This window comes from Morchella sextelata (genome assembly GCF_020137385.1).
Source record: "Morchella sextelata strain SCLS chromosome Unknown scls_15, whole genome shotgun sequence".
Classification (NCBI taxonomy): domain Eukaryota; kingdom Fungi; phylum Ascomycota; class Pezizomycetes; order Pezizales; family Morchellaceae; genus Morchella; species Morchella sextelata.
The window spans coordinates 1,695,048-1,710,083 of NW_025408630.1; the positions used below are offsets into that span (position 1 = coordinate 1,695,048).

At 47.7% G+C, this 15,036-nt stretch overlaps 3 protein-coding genes across 3 annotated transcripts; 1 reads left to right on the top strand and 2 right to left on the bottom strand.

Annotated features, from left to right (window-relative positions):
- Positions 1 to 2,973: 2,973 nt before the first annotated feature.
- Positions 2,974 to 3,447, bottom strand: H6S33_003728 (uncharacterized protein; the record flags this gene model as incomplete). The annotated part of the gene is made up of 1 exon (XM_044835102.1): positions 2,974 to 3,447. The coding sequence occupies one exon, from the start codon at positions 3,445 to 3,447 to the stop codon at positions 2,974 to 2,976; it is 474 nt and encodes a 157-aa protein (XP_044692089.1).
- A 5,013-nt stretch (positions 3,448 to 8,460) lies between these two features.
- On the bottom strand, positions 8,461 to 8,661 carry H6S33_003729 (uncharacterized protein; the record flags this gene model as incomplete). The annotated part of the gene is made up of 1 exon (XM_044835103.1): positions 8,461 to 8,661. The coding sequence occupies one exon, from the start codon at positions 8,659 to 8,661 to the stop codon at positions 8,461 to 8,463; it is 201 nt and encodes a 66-aa protein (XP_044692090.1).
- A 722-nt stretch (positions 8,662 to 9,383) lies between these two features.
- Positions 9,384 to 12,676, top strand: H6S33_003730 (uncharacterized protein; the record flags this gene model as incomplete). Its single annotated transcript, XM_044835104.1, has 7 exons — positions 9,384 to 9,559; positions 9,623 to 10,219; positions 10,758 to 11,079; positions 11,152 to 11,367; positions 11,428 to 11,520; positions 11,577 to 11,765; positions 12,092 to 12,676. Coding segments are annotated over 7 exons (2,178 nt in total), but the record flags the coding sequence as incomplete, so codon positions are not given.
- Between the last annotated feature and the right edge of the window lie 2,360 nt (positions 12,677 to 15,036).

Below are 15,036 nucleotides of genomic sequence, written 5' to 3' on the forward strand. Positions count from 1 at the left end.
TATCCGGGAAGGTTGGAAGGAAGGCCTCGATATGGCAGCTTCGGTTGAAGAGAGATAGGAATTTAACTCCTAGTGTTTCCATTGTAATTTGTCCTGGGAGCGCGATGACCATTGATGAGTGGGTTTTCTCCATTCGAGTCTCTGCTCTGGAGATCCAGCGGGGAATCTGTGCAAGTTGGAAGTTCTCTCCATAGTTGCTTCTGATTTCTGATGCTACCAATTGTCCCGCCTCGATGCCCTCCCCGACCGTTGTGGGAATTCCATGGAGGAGAAACTTTGACCATTTAGAGTTTGCGCGGATGACAGCGACCGGTACCTGTAGGGTGAGGAGGGCCTCCTCAATTTCTTTGGCATATTCCATTGCCTTTGTTGCAGGGGTGACGAACTTTGTTTCCAGGATGAAGTTGTCTTTAGGTGTTCTCCTTGCTGAAATGAAATGGCAGGATTCGTCCTGAATCCTTGCATTGACTAGGGTCCTGATCTCAGAGGGGTTGACGTCGGATGGGGCAGTGGTTTCAACAATGATCTCCCTGTTGATTTTGGTGTACTCTGGTTTGAAGATGGGGTCCGCTTTCGGCTTTGCGGACTTCTTTTTCCTCTCGACAACTTGGAAGTTTCCTTGGGCAGGACCGGGTGCCGAGGCCACGGCGGCCCAGGTGCCTGCTTTCCATCCACGGGGTGGGGCTTGTTGGGGGGGTGCGGGTGGGGGGGCCTGAGGGGCTGCCTGAGGCGCTGCTTGGGGAATTATTTGGGGGACCGCTGGAGGGGGCATTCTCTGTCCCTGCGGTTGTTGTTTTCGCTGTTGTTGCTGTTGTTGCTGTTGTTGGTTTTGTTGTGGTTGTTGCGGTTGCTGCGGTTGTGGCTGTTTGTTGAGGAGAAGATGGATCGCCGAGTGCATACTGGTGATCATAGTTGTCTGCGCCTCGATTTGGTGCCTCAGTGTATCCACTGTTCTCCGGAGTGTGGTCGTTTGCTCTTCTAGGATTTCAATCCTGTCGGTGGGTGGGCAGATTCGGCTGGTGGCATGTCTAATGGCCCAGGTAATGTAATTCAGGTCCGTCTGGGTGTGAGTGTCCTGGGGGACAATGCTCGGGTAGAGGTAGTCGACTCTCGGTTGGTAGGGGTCGTTGTAGTCGGATTCTGTTGCAAAGGTCGAGGAGAATTCTTGTTCCTGAGCTCCGGGTGGGGTTGGGTCGGGAACCTGAGTATGCCTGTTCTGCGAGGGGGCTGTCCCTTGCTGGGAAGACTGGGAAGACTGGGTAAAAAAGGACTGGAGCGAGGCTTGCTGCGACATGATTGAGTGTCCAGTTCTTCTGGTGGCGTAGAGTGATGTTTCGGATAGATTTCTTTTCCTTCCCTTCGGGAGGTCAAGACTAGAGAATTCTTCGCTAGAAGCCAGTTTCGTAGGTTTCTTTCGCTTGGAACAACAAAACGCGATCGTACGATCGGGGACGAAGTGGCTCAGCCTGGTATGGTATACCAGGGTAAACCGAGGAGAGTAAAATAAAGTGTTTTTGAAGCGAGGTTTGTTATCAGGGAGTTCTTTGCGAGCCTTAGCGAGCAAGTAGAATACAGAGGTTGCGTAAGGAAAGAGAAAGAAAGACAACAGACAATACAAGCGACTCTTTATAGCAAGGAGATGTCAACCGATTACTAATCCCACGGAACCTTCCCGACTTCCTAATAACTCATACGTTTGATATAACGATATGGTTCGTAACAAACAGCCAACTGGGCACTCGGGAGCCACTGGATCCACACTAAGACTGGCGTGATCCTATCACAGGAAGCCTATCTTAAGCGTGTACTCATCAAATACGGTATCGATGAATCTAGACTTGTGGCGACACCCATCGACAACAATGTTCACCTACAAAAGGGAACGGAAGCGGAGAAAATCAACGATCCAACAATCTATCAGTCGATAATCGGTTCATTAATGTACGCAGTAATCGGTACCAGACCAGACCTCGCCTACACCGTCACAATGCTCTCGCAATTTTCCTCCTGTCCCACTAAAGCTCATCTGGCTGCAGTCAATCGCGCCCTTCGTTACCTCAAGGGTACCCTCGATAGGTAACTCTTCTACGCAAAAACACGACCCACTGCACTCATTGGCTTCAGTGACGCAAGCTATGCTTCTGACATCGACGATCGCCGATCATTTACCGGCCACTGCTTTATGCTAGGGGAAGCTCTTATCTCCTGGCGCTCTTATAAGCAGCGCTCCGTCGCCACCTCTACTACTGAGGCAGTATATATGGCCCTTTCGGATACTAGTCGACAACTGATCTGGCTAAGGAATGCGATACATGAGTTGGAACAGAAACCGAAACTATCTTTTATTCTTCGTGGTGATAATAACGGTTCTTTGTCCTTGGTTAAAAATCCTGTCTTTCATAAAAGGTCTAAACATATTGATGTGCATTTTCATTTTGTTCGGGAACGATACGAGGATAAATTGTTTGAGTTGGAATATATCTCTACAAACGAAAATTTGGCGGATTTATTTACAAAGGGATTGGATAAGGGCAAGCATGTTTTATTTTCTTCTACTATTCACTGTGGCTCACGAGGGGAAGTGTTGAAATAGTACGCTTAGCACATTTCATAGTATTGGAGGATTCTCAATTGTCACTATCAGTCACGGTTTTTGACTCATTCTTTCTCCGGTATTTATTAGTAATGTCTTTCTATTACTTATACAGTTATGGTTTACTATGTTTTTGTGTTACTTTTCTTTAGTATAAATATGGGGTATTCCCCCCCTCTAGTTAGTCGGTACATATCGCTCAATTCATATACTTCTCTATATACATTTTCTCTACATCCTACTTACGTCGCCTATCATGACATCTGTAATTACCACGTATACATCATACATCGCTTCAACCCCCTCGGCTACAACACGGCCTCCTCAGCCTCACGCTTACCACTAGGTACACGCCTCACACCCACCGCTATAATACAATACTACCACCCATCCCCCGTACTCGCAGTCGCCATACAGGTACAGACCTTCAATTCTTCCATCTCCAGCTTGATCCTCTCTGTCTCCGCAGTCAACTTGGCCGTCTCAGCCTTCACCCTTTCGCATTCCATAGCCGCTCTCTCGAGCTCAAACTTCCTTTTTTCCCTCTGCTCTAACGCATACTCACTCGCACCCTCTGTTGTGTTACCCTCCGCGTCTACCTGAGTGCCTTCACAGGCCATTTCCATCTCTGCTCCAGCTCTGATCGAGTAGTTGCGGCTCAAAGCCTCGGCGTGTGCGATCTCCGACAGGTTGTTGGATGTGTCGGCGGCCGCCTTCAGAATGTACAGGATGCTGTTTCGTTGGTCGTCCGTCATCTTGTCCCACTTTGCGGGGTTGAGGACCTTGAGCAAGACATCGAGGTTTCGTTGGAGCAGCTCGGTGCACTCGTGGGGTGTTGGTCCCAGGGATGCCATTGTGCGGTCTTGCGCATTGTTAGAATAGCTCCATGGAGGCACCGTGGTTATTCAAAGTCTTACCAGTTATGCAGAATTGGTAGCAGTATTTCAGATGCTTCCTCTGCTTGTCGGGGGGTTCAAATCGGCTTTCCGGAGAGGATTTGGAACGGTTCGGTTCGGTGCGGGTTAGTCCCGGATCACAACCGGTTTCGCGAACTCGAAAGACCGAGGGTTGTTGAGGAGTGCTTGATGTGTGTGATATTGACGTACAAGGGAGCTCGAGTAGAATCGTAACTAGGTCTTATACAGTCTGCCATACAAGACGAGCCTGATGGTTCCTTTAAGCCATGTGTGGCGCTGGCAGTGCGTGATCATTCATACAAGGGTGGTGGTGGGATGCCTGACATGCTGCATGCTTCGGCTAACCTTGCATGACCACAGATTGGTCAATATTCCCCTGCATGAAGCGAGGCTAGTGCTTGTGCAAAGCCATATCCCCAACCACTCGTCTCCAACCGTTCTTAATCCGCCTTTGAGTGAGACATATGTACCCAGGGTAATGCACATTTTGGCCTGGCAACGCCCAATTACCCCAAATACCTATATTTTGACACAACGCAACACGCTCCCTAAATTCAAACTTCGAGTATAGGACATCTCTGTAATGCCCAAGAATACATTTAGTGTTATTTGAATGTGAAATAACCACTCTTCAGGCAAGCAGTTACTATTAGATAGCCAAAACCAGTAGTAAAAACTCAAAAAGAATCGATGACAGACCCTCCCACACATCTTTTCATTATGAAAGGAATCTGCACACTTAAATTGACCTCAAGCTAGACTTGTGTGAAGATTAATTCTCTCATGGTTGAGATATCACCAAATGTGCATCATTTTCCGACAACCTGGGTACTTGGCTCCAACTGCACCTCAGCTGTTCTTTGCCAGTACCAGTCAAGGAAACGATTCGAAGTACTACCTGGTATAAACCGTTCAATCAAAACCCTGCCACTTCAACTCTCCACTTTAAGAGAGCTCTGGTCCTATTTCGTGGTGCACCCCCGATTTTCGTTTTCTTTAATTCATTCACATTTGCAGCCTTACAGTTATGACAGTAGCTGGTCTCCCCGGCAGCCCTTTTCTATCCATAGAATGCTTATCCAGCAATGATTACTGTCTTAAGTGAATACCGAAAGAAAAAAAGCCATGTAACAAATTAAACACCCCATTTCAGAGTCAAGGAAATCCTACCCCTTGGGTATCGGTTGGGCGGCGAATAAAAAGTGAATAAGGAAAACCTACCAAGATTCTTGGAGCTGGTCGAGCATAGGAACTGATGTTTGGGTAAATTCAAGTAACGCTGTGAAGAGGACATAATACATTTCGGCCTAGGTGCCTTATACGGAGACTGAACAGGACTGGAATGAAAGCCTGACAGATTATGGCCCCGGTTGAGCATAAAAAGATACAGGGGGAGATATAACATTGAAGAAGAGTCTGCCAAATGATTGGTGCCTGTCGAGCAGAGGCCAAACATCAGCAACTGAAGGGAGGAGTGTAAAGAACACCTACCCAGAGGTTGGTGCTGGTCGAGCAGAGAGATCGAGACAGGATACCACTTTAAAGGAAGCCTACCATGAGTGGATGCCGGTCGAGCAGTGAGAGCTAAGAATTAGGAGTTAAAGGAAAGCAGAAGAAAAGCCTACCAAATATCTTGCTGCTGATCGAGTGAAGCACATTGCGATTTGGGGGACTATGGTAAAACAGCGCAAGGAAAGCCTAACAAAGATCTTGGTGCCGGTTGAGCGTGAAAACAAACTCGTGACAGGGCCAATGAGAGAGAACGGTGCGAGGAAATCCTATAATTTTAGGACTCAGGGGCCGGTGGAGCATCCGAAATCCAGATAAGAGAGTAACAAAGGCCTACCAATAGTTGGCCATTGTCGAGTAAAGGAACAATCGAAATCCTACCAGAGATGAAGCTGCCGGTCAAGGAGAAGGATAAAACAAAGCCTGCCAATAGGTGGTGCTGGTCGAGCTAAGGAATTAAGACATGAGATCGTACAAAAAGCCCACCCTCCTTGGTGCCTGTCGAGTATCAGAAACCGAGACGAGACAAGAAAGAAGGCCTACCAATCATTAGCGCCGGTCGAGAAAAAATCAATGAAGGAAAGCCCGCCAAGAACTCTAGTACCGGTCGAGCAGAAGAATAAATGACCGTTTGCTAATTGATTGGTGCCGGTAGAGGACAGCAATCGCAACATTAGATGGTAAGCCTCCCCTCTCTGGGTGCCGGTCGAGCGACTGAGTTAGTATAAGAAAGTAAAGAAAGCCTAGTCCCGGACGAGCAAGAACAAGACTGGAAGAAAAGCCTACCAGAACGCTGGTGCCGGATGGGCAGAAGAAATAAATCAAAGCCTATTAATTGACGGCGCTGGTCGTTGGTCGAGCACAAGGACTGAAACATCAGGTCATGAGAAAAGCCGACCGTTTGGGCGCCTGTCAAGCAACGGAAATATTAAAAGAAAGTAAGCAAGTCCTACCAATAAATAGTGCCCACCAAAGTTCTGCTGCCGGACGAGCAGAAATAAGACCAGAACGAAAGCCTACCAAATGGTTGATGCCGGACGAGTAAAAAGAATAAATGAAACACTGCCAAATAAATGATGCCGGTAGAGCAAAGAATTAAAGAAAGCCTACTCATGGTTTAGTGCCGGAGGAGCTAAGAATAAAGAAATAATCGATAAAAGCCTACCAAGAATAGTGGTGGCAAGCGAGCGATTTAGAGGGGACAACTGAGGAAAGCCTGCCAGCGAATCCATGCCAGTCGAGTAGGGATATCGAGACATAAGAAGGTTAGGTGGGATTGTATGAAAGCCTACGAGGGTGGTGGCGCCGGTGGGGCAGAGGAGTTGAAACATGAGCGCAAGGAAATCCTACCCTGTATTGGAGCGCCAGTGGAGCAAAGGACATCATGACAGAAGCAAAGAAGAGAAAGCCTACCTAGGCTTGGGCGCCTGCCGAGCAAAGAATCTTAGGTCTGATGAAGGGAAACAAAGGCCAACTCAGGTTTGAGTGCCGGTCGAGGAAAGACGCTTAGGGCAGGAGAGGAGAAAAAGAATCCTACCCGGGCTGGGCGCCGGTCGATCAAAAGACAATCAGAGAAGAGGAAATGGAAAGTCTACCCTGACCTGGGTGCTGGACGAGCAATGAGACAACAAAATTGGCTACCCAGTAGACTCTCGTATGGCAAGATTTATTATATGGAAATCCCCCGGCCAGATGACCATCGTTTTAAAGATCCTGTGACAGTTCCTGCGAGAAAACTAGGTTAGCAATGTTCGTCCGTGTATATTTGTTTTCCTGTTGAGTGTTAGAAATAGAAGAAGGAGCACTTACCTTTCGCGGAGGTGAGGGGGTGTAGAGGATTAGGAGGAGGAGAGGGAGAGAGGGGGGGGGAATGGCTCTATATATTCTCATTTTACGCGCTGGAAAAAGGATTTATTATGATATAGGGCTAGGGATTTGGGTTGTGACTGCGGAAAAAGAGGCTAACATTGTTGAGAAAATTCTGGAATAGAAGAGAACTCGCGAAGCTGGGACCAAACTCGTATAAATGGGGGACAAAGATTGATAATTGATCCGAACACTTCAGTCTCATCTAGAATGGAATCGAACTAAGAAGCCTAGGAGCAAACATTGACCTAGGCCACACTAGATCGGATGGCGGGCAAACCTCGAGGCAAACAGGCAAGCAGAGGACCATGCTACGTTCTTTTAGAATGTCTCTTTAGGGTGCAGATCCTACAAGAATTGATATAAAACCTTCTCCTATCGCGGGGCAGACTGCAGCAAAGAGCAAAGAATCAACGATGCATGATTCGTTCAAGCTCCAAATCCTTCCTCGTCAAACATTGTCTAGAAGAGTCTTGTCGGTGCAAGCCTAACAAAGATACAAGCAAACATGCCAATATCCAGTGATTCTACCGTACCCCAAAACCTTCCTTGGGTTTGGAACGTAAGGCACGATGCTTGATCTAGGACCCTCTCAGGGGTCGAGGCAGATTGGCAAAACGACGAACACGCGAACAGGTAAGCAATCCGCAACCCTTCAACCCTTGCCCGGGGTATTGTGGGTTGTGTTCTGATCCATTGACCAACACGTCCATTTGGTCAAGTGGGTGCCCTATCGAGCAAGATGATGGACGGGGCGACCCTTTGGCCAAATGGGCGTCTTGATGGACTTTTGATCCAATGATCAAGAGGTCGCTTCCGGCCTAGGCCCTACACAACCTCTCCCCACAAATTGATGTGCTTATGACTTCAGATGATTCGATACGTAGAAGCAAATGCTTAATAAGATATCTTTGATCCTTCAATGAGGTGGATTATCATAGTAAGAGACTTCTATCGTTTTCTTTTATATCAGGCCGCAGATTGTTTCCTATCTTATAGAGGTTCTCACTTCCAATCCATGGAAGTCGAAGGAGATCTAGAGTACAGCAAAACCTACTGTCTCGGAAATGGGGATGAAACCTCTATCGTGGGGCTACGGTATTGAGCCAAGAATACTGGTTTAAACCAGCATCGTAAGTAGAATACCACATCGACGCCGCACCAATACCGCACTCCTATAGCATCACTAGCGGAATAACTGGAATACGGCAGTGAATTTCTACCCCTTTCCGGTACTCTATGATAATTCGAACCCCGTCATAGCTATTGGAGAGATAGAATTTCGAGAGGGTGCAATTCGGATAGGTTTCTCTTTGCGTACTTGGTTAATGGTGCGCCCCATCCATCATAATATGGGCCTTCTGAAAAGATCGCCCTATCCGTCAAGCTTGACGAATTGTGCGCGCACTTGGCTAAATGGACGTCTTGGTCAATAGATCAGAACAGCTTCTTCCAGTCTAACTTTCAAGGGTTACGGGTGGTTCGGATATTTTTTGCTGAAACAAACACCATATCGCCGACATCATAACATGGGGCCGGCGTTCGTTTGGCGTTAACGGCCTGTTCTTGTTGGTCTTACGCCGTATGGATATTGAAACGTAGGTGTTTATGGAGTTCTTTCATCTTCGGGGCGAAGTCTTTAGCATTGAGGCTCGGTGGGGTCCTGACAAGCGATTTAATCGTCAGTGTAAACCGGGGATGGAAACCATAGTTCGTGAAGAATGGTGTGACCTTGGTGGATGCTGAGACCTGATTGTTGGTGGAGAATTTTGCCATAGAGAGCCATTTTACCCAATCGTCCTGCTGATAAGAGAGAGACGTATCCACGTAGGCGTTGTTCCATTACGGCATTCAGTCTTTCAGTTTGGCCATCGGTCAGCAGGTGGAAGGCTGTAACGGAGCCATTTCAACTGTCTGCTGTATGGGTACACATAGGGCCTGGTTACATGCTGAGAGTTATTGTTAGAAGCTAGTTGCATGGTGATATGCAAGTACCGGCAGTGTGGTTAGCTACCAGGTGTTAGAGTAATTACATTCCGGGCGCTAGGAAGGGGATCTATTCATGGGAGCAATGACTGACGAGTACATGCCTCACCAGTGACTAGAAGACCGGCCAGAGTGAAGCTGCTGATGCTTAGAGAAAAGCGGAGTAGCGGTGGTATTGTTTCCGGCAACAAGGAAAGGCTTCACCGGAACTTAGTAAGGAGTTAGGGGCAGAGAATAGAGGCCTTCGGAGTATAAGTACTCAGGTTCATTCTCACCCTTCAGTCCAGTTCTCTCCAGTCTTCATCAGAAAGAAAACCAAGTTCTTATCGGTATCAGAGCCCTTAAAGATTATTGAGTTCTAGCGATAGTATCTTTGAATAATCTGCAACCACATTGTCTATCTTGCATGGCTGTCTCTATTCTATCCGATTCTATTTCTCTTAGAAAGAACCCCCGTTACAGATTATCTTTAAGGCTGAAGTCACCTTCAGATTATTCTTCCTCTCCACAAAATGTCCGCCCTTCCGGCCCCCGATGCACCCCTTCAGATTGAATGGCAGCCGGTACCCCTACAGCTTGATACCACAGGGCAGACACGGCTTGTTAAGAAGCCCAAGACCGCTCTACAGACATATATTCCCGGCTGTCAGCCTGCTTGGCAGGATACCGACGAGGTATCCCTCCAACAGTTCTTCACAGAGCTACAGACCTACCTCTAGCACAGCCTGCAGAATCAGTTGACCCGGGGCAGTCAGGCCCTCCTTCTTGTACAAGAGCACCAGGCAGCACAGAATGCTCTCATGGCAGAAGCTCTAGAGTACATGAAGCTGGAGGTCAGCTCTGTTCAGGAAGAACTCCGGAGGTATGCGGAAAGAGATGAACTAAATACGGATGCCATGGAGATTGAGTGGACAAACCCGGCCACTCCCTCAAACTTTGATGCCGAGATACAGATAGCCCTTGGTGAAGGAAGACTGATGGTGGGTAGACCAGCAACTCCGGCACCAAATCCAGGCTCCAGGTCCTCTTCCAGGGCAGCCACAAGAACAATGCATCGAAAGACCAGACCTTTTGCAGCATTTCCCGTCCGATCCAATAGGAGAGTTGTCCCTATTGTGCAGCCAGTGGTGGGAGCATCTCCCTTACCTCCTAGCCATTTTAGTGGAGTACTTCCATTTCTTGAGAGAGCCGGCCCACCCATTGAATATGAAGGAGAACTCTACTCAGGTGTAGGCCGAGGACCTCCTAGCCTGTTAGCCAGGAACCCGGAAAGGTTTACCATGTCTGGGGCCGCTCAAACAGCAGCAACCTCGCCATTGGCTAGCAATCCGGCACCAGTCTCAAGGGGGTGAGTAGCGAGTATTCCGCAGGGTACGAAGAGTGTAATAGGGGGCGGTATGGGAACTCGCAATAGCGGTACTACGGGATTCTAGCGTTGGTAAGGTTCGACGGGACATGGAGGAAGCGAGGCGGTGGTATTCTTTAAAGAAAGAAGAGAACGATAATATTGTATAGCAATAAACGGCGTAGATACAGAAGACGTTGCGTAAAGAAAAAAGAAGAAGAAAAAGAACGAGAAGTACAAACAACCCCCTTAATATACTCAAGGAAATCCAGGCGATGACAAATCCAACATGACTCATACATTAACAATCAACAGAACCGGATAGAACCCAATAGAACCTTTCTGACTAATCCAACTCTTCGTAACCCGGTTCCTCCACTAGTCGATCCATGAAAACCAGTAGCACCTGTGGCCCCTTCTGCTCTGGCCGCCGCTGGCCCTCCAGCTAATGCACACGATGGAAGCAGTGGAAACCAGAACCCTCCACCTCCCACGGGCCACACTCCCGCAGATCCAGACAGTTCTGACAGCTCAGACTCAGAACCAGAAAGGCACCACAACCCTCAAAGTTCCAAGGCAAAGCGGAGCAAGTGGAGACCTTCATTCGGCAGTGTGAGAACGTGTTCTCCATTGAAAGACTATCATTTACCTCTAAGGAGGTTAAGGTCCGATATGCAGGTAACTTGATGGAAGGAGAGGCAGCGATCCGATGGTATGAAGCATACCACAATTTAATTGATCAAACCTCCGCCAACCGTCTTGCTGGAATGCCGGTGATGTTGGATCAGAGATGGAAGCGCTGGGATTGCTTTGTGGATGCTTTTAGAGCAGCCTTCGGTGAAGCCATCTCCAGAGATGATGCTGTAGCCCATTGGAATACTCTTACCCAGACGGCTTGAGGAGGAATTGATCTCCTCCTGAATACTATTATTCAGCTGATGTGGAAGACTGGCTATGAGGGTCAGTTGGTGGATGATAAGATCAACAATTCCCTCCTTCCGGACCTAGGCATGAGTTGGGCTCTTTTCAATCCCAAACCAAAGTCCTTGATGGAGCGGATAGCTGCTCTAAGAGAGTTAGGGCACACCTATGAGAGGTACCAAAGGTTGGCAGCTGAGAAAGCGCCCCCTCGGACCAAAAAAGATCCTTCCGCTCAGAAGGACTAACAGCCTAAGAGGAAAAGAGAAGCTGCGAGCTCCTCCGGACCCTAGAAAGCTCCTGGACCTAAGGACAAAGTGGTGGAACTGAAGGGTATCCCGGGGGATATTCTAGAAGAAAGAAGAAAAGCAGAAGTATGCTTAAAGGTATGACCTTTTGGTACTCCCTATTGGTAGAGTACATAGACTGACTTGTGCAATAGTGTGGCAAGTCCAGACACAAACAGACCGATTGTTGGTCAAAGGAACCTACTGTTGTCCGAGTGGCAGCAGTGAGAGTACAAAAGCGGAAAAGAGGGAATGGCAAGTCCAACCCTCAGAAGAAGGCTAAAGTGGCTGCTGTAGTAGCAGAGGATCCACTTGTTGTACTCCCGGAGGTTATAGAAGATTTTGTATTTCAGCCTGAGCAAGACTCGGACAATGAAATCATCTGGTAGAAAATTGTCTGTTTTGAGTCTATGTTTACTGGTTTTCATTTATATCGGTTTCTCAGTTTCTATGCTTCTCTTGAATAAATTATGATTGTGTTTCTGCCTATTTGATTGCTCCAAGCACTCTGAGGATGGGTTTAAGACCTGAAACAGCTGCTCTGTCAGTGCTCTACCAAAGTTACATTTGCTACTAAGACACTTCCAAAACCGCGGCCAAAAACTACTACACATCATACCTGCTATATTTTCACTTGGGAATAGAATTAAAGGATCTTTGATCTTAGTAGTGCCCGAAGCTATTAGCTCTGTTGAAAAGACAAAGAGAAACAAGTTCAGAACCCGCTGTTAAGCAAAGAAGTTTGGAACAGAGGCTTCCCTCCTTACCAGTACATGGAAAAAGACCTATACTGAAGGCAGGACTGTCATGGACGGTCAAAGGAAAGGATGAAAGCGCCCAAGGGTCTTTCCTGTTTGACACCGGTTGTACAGGAGCTATTCTCAACCAGAGTTTTGTCAGGAAACATGGAATTCCTTTAGTGCGGCAGGATCAACCTCTGACAATGTTTGATGCTCAAGGAGATTTCATTATGGGAGGAGGCGAGTATTACACTCATCCGGTCCGCATGACTATGGGAGATCATAAGGAGATACTCCGATGGGAGGTGGCTACATTGGAAGAAGGAATGACCGGTTACCTACCAATTAGTTGGGCTAGGAAGCATAACCTGGACATCAACTGGGAACTCAACACCATGAGCTGGAGGAGTGACTACTGCAAGCAGAATTGTCTCCCAGCGGCCACCAAGATTGAACTGATCTCTCCATACCAGATGCTGGAAGAAGAAGAGACAGTCTATCAATTGGTTGCTTCAGTATGGCATGATGAGGACGGAGGTGATATTGCTGAGAAAATACACCACCTATACCGTGAATGGGCTGATGTGTTCAGTCAATAGAAGATTGGGGAAATGCAGCCGCACTCCCACAATGATTTGAAAATCAAACTCTTGCCTGGTACCGCTCCCCCATTCGGCCCTCTGTACCCATGTTCCGCTCCAGAGTTGAAGGCCCTCCGACAGTACCTGGACAAAGAATTGTATTCAGGAAAGATCTATAGATCTAACAGCCCTGCTGCGGCGCCCATATTGTTCATTCCTAAGAAGGATGGTACATTGCGGATTTGTGTGGATTACAGAAGTGTGAACAAGGTCACTGTCAAGGACAAGTACCCGCTGCCTATCATGAGTGAGCTCAGAGACAGGTTGTTGAAGGCCAAGATCTTCACAAAGATCGACCTGAAGAACGGCTTCAATTTGATCAGGATAGCCGAAGGTGATGAGTGGAAAACCGCTTTCAGAACCCGCTATAGAGTGTATCAGTATAATATGATGCCGTTTGGACTATGCAATGCTCCCTCCGCCTTCCAGGCAATGATCAATGATGTGCTAAAGGAATTACTGGATGAAGGATTGGTTGTCTATATTGATGACATCCTCATCTACTCGGAGACTGAGAAAGAGCATGAGCTACTGGTCAAGAAGGTCTTACAGAAGCTAAGGGAAGCTAAGCTCTGTGCCTCCGTCAGTAAGACATCGTTCCATGTCCGAGAAGTAGAGTACCTAGGCTATCACATCTCGGAGAAGGGAGTATCTATATCAGAAGACAAGGTGGAGGCAGTTAAGGAATGGCCAGTCCCTGAGAATATCAAGGTGGTACAGGCATTCCTCGGATTTGCAAACTTCTATCACCGCTTCATTGAAGGCTTCAGTAAAGTTTGCAAACCATTAACTGACCTCTTGCAGAAAGACAAGAAATGGTATTGGACGGCAGCACATGAACAAGCCTTTGAAGAACTCAAGAGGCTGTTCACAAGCGCTCCGATCCTCCTTCATTTTGACCCCAGTAGGAGAACTGTGGTCGAAACAGATGCCAGTGATTTCGCCAAGGGAGCGGTGCTCTCTCAGTATGGGGACGATAGGAAGCTACATCCGGTGGCGTTCTATTCTAAGAGGTTCTCCCCTGCTGAAATCAACTATGATATTCATGATAAGGAAATGGGAGCTATTGTAGCCTCTTTCCGAGAATGGGAACACATGCTCAAATCTTGTGAGCAGGCGATCACGGTTTTTACAGACCACAAGAACTTGGAGTATTTTAATTCTACCAAGGTTTTTACTAGGCGGCAAGCTAGATGGTCTGAAAACCTCGCAGGCTACAATTTCAAAGTTGTCTACAGACCGGGAGAAAAGAATGGCAAGACTGATGTACTATCTAGGCGTTGGGATCACCGCCTTGGAGAGGGACGTGAAGCTCTGCAGCCGGAGCCACAGATATTTTTTAGGCCAGGTCAATTGGTTTTGGATCCTGCAAAGCTAGCGGCTGTCAGGGTGAATCAATTGCAGAATACATTCTTAGAGCGCCTATATGCGGCTGCTAAAGAGGATAATTTCTGGCAGGAACTGCACCGCTCCCTGGTTGAAAGGAAACCAAATTTGGACCAGAACTTGTCGGCCAAGAACGGTCTCATCTTCTACAAGAATAGATGATATATACCCAAAGACAAGAAGCTTCAGATGGAAATTGTTACGGGCATGCCAAGCATTTACGGAGGTAAGAAGAAAAGCTAGTAGATACCCCGATACCCTCTGATACTAATGGCAACACCACTATCAACTCCGGTTCGCAACCACAAGGTGCGGTGCGATCAAATATGCGATCAAATGCGGAGTTGCGGTTTTCGTAGTTAAAAAACACGTTTTCGACCCCAATAATAACCCCCGGAGCGTCAAACCGCCGGAGGGCAGTGCTTTTGGACCGGGGGATATATGAGGGACAGCTGGAATCAATCGGATCGAAGATTGGACTACGTGGAGCGAATCGGCGCAAGCTACCAGCTGACCGAGTACCTATCGGCGGTACCTGTGGGCGTGAGAGCACTCTGCTATGTGGGAAAGGGATGTGGGAAGAGGCCTTGCCGTCCGAGACCTCCGAACAGCCGACGCTCAGGATTATCCACCAGACGGCCGATGGAGAAGAAACATCGACAGGGAAACGTGCATTAGAATGGATAAATAGGTTGAGGGGTTTCAGCGGAGTTAGGAGTCTGGGTTACGGACTTAGGGGCTAGTTAGGGTTAGTTAGGGTTAGTTAGGGTTAGTTAGGGTTAGTTAGGGTTAGTTAGGGTTAGTTAGGGTTAGTTAGGGTTAGTTAGGGTTAGTTAGGGTTAGTTAGG